This window comes from Sorghum bicolor, chromosome 10, assembly GCF_000003195.3.
Source record: "Sorghum bicolor cultivar BTx623 chromosome 10, Sorghum_bicolor_NCBIv3, whole genome shotgun sequence".
In the NCBI taxonomy this organism is placed as follows: domain Eukaryota; kingdom Viridiplantae; phylum Streptophyta; class Magnoliopsida; order Poales; family Poaceae; genus Sorghum; species Sorghum bicolor.
The window spans coordinates 4,381,095-4,386,353 of record NC_012879.2 but is presented as its reverse complement, the minus strand read 5'-3'; the positions used below and the strand labels follow the sequence as shown (position 1 = coordinate 4,386,353).

Genomic DNA, 5,259 nt, shown 5'->3' with positions numbered 1-5,259 from the left:
TCTGGGGCGCGACAGCCGAGGAGATCGATGGTGGCGCGGAGCTTGAAGGCGGCGGCTATAGCGGCTGGCACTGCTAGGGAACGAGAGGTGGCGGCGGCTCCTCCTAGGGTTAGCAGGGAGGCGCGGTACGCAGGGGCGAGCCCCTTTATAGGCTGACGAACCTCGTGGGGCGCGCATAGGGAGGGATCGGGCGACTGCGGGGGCTCCCTGTGCGATGCGGGAGGTAGGGGATGACCCCTCCCCGCTGACGCGTGGGGCCCAGACATCAGCGGCTCAGGCGGGAGCCGCGAGGGCTGGCGAGCAGGGCCCGCTGCGGGTGCTGGGCCGACGCAGCTGGGCCGAGGCACGAGAGCTGGGCTGGTGCTGCGGCTGCTGGGCCGAGACCCAAAGAGGAGGGGCGTGCGCATAGGGAGAGCAGGCTGAAAACGAATAAAGAAAATGCCAGGTTTTTCTTTTTATTTCAAAAGGATTTAAACCATTTTACCAGCTATTGTTCAAACAAAATTTCATTCAATACTCTGAGATTATTTTGGAATTGGTTTTCTTTCCTACTTTTGAAAACAAAACATATTTTATTTTAAACGTTTTAAATTGTTGTTTTTTAAACTCAAATTTGAATTTATTTTGGAATAGGACTTTTGGGATTTTATTTACCAAAAGCCAAAAAGGACCTAATCATGGTTGACTTGAATTTTAGAAAATTGTTTTTCTCACACAACCAGGACCAAGCAAGGTCGCAACAAACAAAAACAAGCACCCCTCGCTTAACTTTATAAAAGTTTTAAAATTCCACATTTTTCTCACTTTAAATTATCAACAATTAGATAAATCTTTGAATATTTTAGAAAAATTTAAATCTTCCATTTTATTTAGTGTTTTCCTAATAAAAATCCAAAATAAAAATTTTGGAGTATTATATTAAGCCAGATCAAAATTCAAATCACACTTTTTTCGAACACACAGGAGAGCTGGTGGCACGTTACAATTTGTGGAAGCGCTTTCTATGTGGATTCCTTCTTGTAAAGAAGTTATGGGTTCAGTTAGTAGAAGCTTCAAAACAAACTCTGCAGTCAATTAAGAGTAACCACAAGGTTGTTGAAATCAGTACAGTTGCAAACTTCAGATTGGAGTCCTTACTTCTTACTTGCAGTTGGTTCTGAACTTCCTCCATAGATTTATAGCTGCTGATGCCACTAAAATTTAAAATAATGAATGAAATCATGGAATATAATTTCATTATAGATAGCTTGCTACAAAAACTTCACATCATCACATATATGAATTTTTATACTCACGTTATGATACAAGCTGAGACCAACTCCTCTGTATCATCCGTTCACATGTAAGGAATAACACCATCAAAATCACAGTATTAGATCATGTACAATACCAGAAATTCTGTAATATTAAGATTTTTTTCAGTGACTAAATCTGTAACTGTATTAACAGAACAACCAATGAGTGGTATGACCATTGAGAAACAACAGGATGCTGAGTGATCAACCTATTAGAAGACATCAAATAATGGAGCCGATATTAAAGCCAAAAGAAAGGGTGCTCCAGAAAGCAGCTCGACTACAAAGTCTTTGAAGTCATTGTTCTAATAAGGTCAAGGAGGATCTCCTTTCAGAAAAAACTCCGGTCAGTTATATTCTCTTTCTTTGGATGACACTGATAGAAAATGTTAGGTGACATACCAAAGAATCGCCTACAATAATGTAATTTCCTAGAATTGACATATGAAACACTAAAGTGTCTTTGCACTAGTCAACAGTAAAAGTCATGTACAACTACGTTGATACATCAAGTCAGAACAACTAGCAGAATCTGATCAATTTCACCAGCATGTCTTGTCTCCTCTGCTTCTAAAACCTGCCACTTTTTCTCAATATGAGCTTTATATTCCAGTATTGTTCATTATTCGCCATTCATTAAAACTTGATTCAATCTTCTCCAGAAACTATTCATTCACGAGATGCCCTAACTATTAGTAGCTTTCTTAAAGATGTCCCTATATAGCTCTGTGCTACTGAAATTGCAAAATTAATTTTCCATGTGCTTCTCATACATAGTCATGGGGAATATAATAAGAATGTTTGATTCAGCAGCACTCAAGTCAGTGAGCAGTGTGACTCATGATATCTGACTCTCTGAGTAATGTTTGATTCAGTAGCATTCAAGTCAGTGACTCATTATATTGTAGGCCAGGTGGGAATGCGGGATTCATGCATGTATGTAAACCAAGGCCCTGAAAGATCCATTCCTTAAAAAAATGCATACAAAAGCCAACAGTCCATGAGTTGTTTTTGTGTTCACTCCTATGTATCATCTGTTGCTCGGCCATCTTTAAGATCACGTAGGTACTGAACACGATGATCGTCGATTCCTTTGATGAGAAACCATTTGATCATGGTAGCACATGTTACCTTGTCTGGTTTGCATCTATGCTCCTTCATCAAATCAAGAATATCCCACATCTCTGCCAAGCACCCCACCCTCCCATATGCATCCACCAAGCAGTTGAAGAATACAATGTCCAATGTTATGTCAGAATTCTCAACGATTCTCAACACTGTCTTTATTTTCTTAACTTCCCCAGCTCTTCCATATGCTCTAACCACTGAACAGAGTGTAACACAATTAGGCTTTATACGCTCAGATTTCATTAGCCTAAATATATATTCCATCTGCTCGAGGTCGCCGGCCCTTCCAAATGCATCAATCACTACATTGTAAGTGACTATTGTCCAAGAATAGTAGTACTTCTGCATGTACTCCATCACAGCTCCCATCTTCTCATACATTTTGGCTTTACCATAGGAATCGAGCAAGATATTGTAGGTCTTAATGTTTGGGACAATACCAGAGGCCTGGAACTTCTCATAGCAGCTTTCCATTGTCTCAATCTGACCACTACTGCCAAAAGCTCTGAGAGTAGAATTCATTGTCCAGATATCAGGCTTGCAATTTTGTGACAACATCTTCAGAAGAGTTGATTCCATCTCAGGAAACCTTTAAATTAAAATAGCATTAGCTGAGCTCTATTTCATAGTACCCAATTCAGGAATAACTGGATATAAGGGCACAGCTCAAAATTCAAGGTTCAGCTGTATTATCAGTGCATCTACTAGGAAGGAGGAACTGCAGTAAACAAGATTTTTTTTTCTTTTAACAACAATCAGGCTCATTATCAAGAACAGAGTACAAGAAAATTTTCAGAATGCTTTGGTAAAAAAATTGAAAGAGCATTTCATGAACTATATTCCATGGAACCTAATCATGAATAACTAAAGATTTGGGTGACTACAAAATTCAATGAATGGTAAAACTACTTCAGACTCTGAGATGGTAACTTGTTATCTAGGTTTCAGGTAAACATGGTGCATCCCTTTAGAGCTAGTAGAATTTTAAGACATCATTTATTACCAAATATATGATCAATCATTACATATTTGGATTATATAAGCATAGATTCTTGCGGTCAGTTACCTTCTTGCTTTCCCATAGGCATCAATCAATGTATTATAGGTGACAGTGTTAGGCCGGATGCCTGCCCGTGCCATATCAGTCAGCAAACTCTTCACCTTCTCAAAATCATAAGCGTGTAAGCATGACTTGATGAGAATCGAGTACGTCTTCACATCAGGCTGGCAACCCGGGGTGTCCTTCATCCGATCAAGCAGGTTGAATGCCTCATGGAATCGGCCGCTCCTGCTGTACGCGGAGACGAGGGCTGTGTAGGACTCGAGGTTGGGCGCGCAACCCTCATCGATCATCGCCTGGAAGAGCTCGTGCGCCTTCTCTGGCTTCTTGCACTTGCCGAGCATGGTTATGAGCTTGATGTAGATGCCGATGTAAGGCCTGTACCACACCTGGTCCCGCATTAGCTCGAACACCTGCGCGGCAGTGGGCGCGGCAGGATTAAGCGTCGTTTCATCCGGATAAGAAGCTGTGGTGCGACTGCAAAAGAGGTGATTTGGGGGGTCGAAGGGAGCAGGACCTTGAGGGCGGAGTCCCATCGGAGGGCGGCGACGCGTTCGTGCAGGGCCTCGAGGACGGTGCCGGGGAGGAGGCGGCGCGTGCCCTTGCCGGGCTTGCGCTTATCGAGGACCGCTTTGGTGGCCTCGCGCCGGAGGATGACTGACAGCGCCTTCCGGGACGCGATCTTCCGGTTCACCTCTTCCTTCCGCCGCCTCTCCGCTTCCTCCTCGTCCTCCACCTCCGCCTCCTTCCCTCTCCGCGCCCTCCCCTCCGCGCCGGCCGCTGTCCACGCGCGCGCCGGCTCGCGGGCCGCGGAGACTGTCGGTACGAGCGCTCGGTTACGGCGCGCAGAGGGGACCGCCATTGAGAAGGGCGCGGTCACTGGCCCAGCGGCCATTGGCGAGCTCGAAATTGGAGGGAGCTTTGCTGCCGCTGAACTATAGGGTGACTGGTGAGATTTTTTGCGTTAGCCGTGAGGCCGATCTCCCGGCGGAGTGGCCGAATGGACTGGATGAGATTCCGAACACGAGCGCCCGTCTGCGGTGGCGGCAAGATTGGTTAAGTGCGGGCAGTTAAATGTCGAATCAACGGTTGAGATCTTCACACACACTTCTCCTTTCAAAGCAGTTGAACAGCAGAATCAACGGTTGGCATCTTGACACACACCTTTCCTTTAAAAAAAATGGAGTATTGGTTTTGAACATTACATCGATTTGATTAGATCCACCGTACCCATAGCGCATTTATTTAGTATATTTATACAGTACTAAATTCTAAGGTGGTGTTTAAATCTATTTGGCGCACGCTGAGCCATAACTGAAAATATTGTTTGCTGATTTATTATAAAAAAACACTGTTGAATGTTTAACAAATTCGACAGATAAACTCAAATGAATAGACTAAAGCTCTTTTTTATGAAGGTGCTAAAGTTTAGTCTAAGTGGTGTGTTTGATCTAGAGGCTAGAACGTACTACAAGGTGACAGAGAAATGAGAGAGGAAGAGAGTGTTGCACTTTTAACCTAATTTAGGACCTCTAGTAGAGCAAATGGAAAGAGCAATTGTTTTGCCCATTTGCTCACGTGTTTGGATCCTTATGGGAAATGGTAAAAAAAGGGGGGGGGGGGGGGGCTAAAAGTGCAAGACTGTCATGACATCCAAGCAGGGCCTAAGTCATTGAAACTATGCTAGATAGAATAATTTATAATTTAAAATAGAGAAATGCTAGGTACATAAATTTTACTAATAGAATGATTTATAATTTTAAACATAGGATATGA

The 5,259-nt window shown here is 43.3% G+C and overlaps 1 protein-coding gene across 1 annotated transcript; it reads right to left on the bottom strand.

Moving 5' to 3' along the window:
• On the bottom strand, positions 1,556 to 4,617 carry LOC8076163 (pentatricopeptide repeat-containing protein At5g48730, chloroplastic). Its single transcript, XM_002436522.2, has 3 exons — positions 4,001 to 4,617; positions 3,490 to 3,896; positions 1,556 to 3,012 (listed from the first exon to the last, which is right to left on the bottom strand). Exons 1-3 carry the CDS (start codon positions 4,376 to 4,378, stop codon positions 2,319 to 2,321), a joined length of 1,479 nt encoding a protein of 492 aa, XP_002436567.1. The 5' UTR covers positions 4,379 to 4,617; the 3' UTR covers positions 1,556 to 2,318.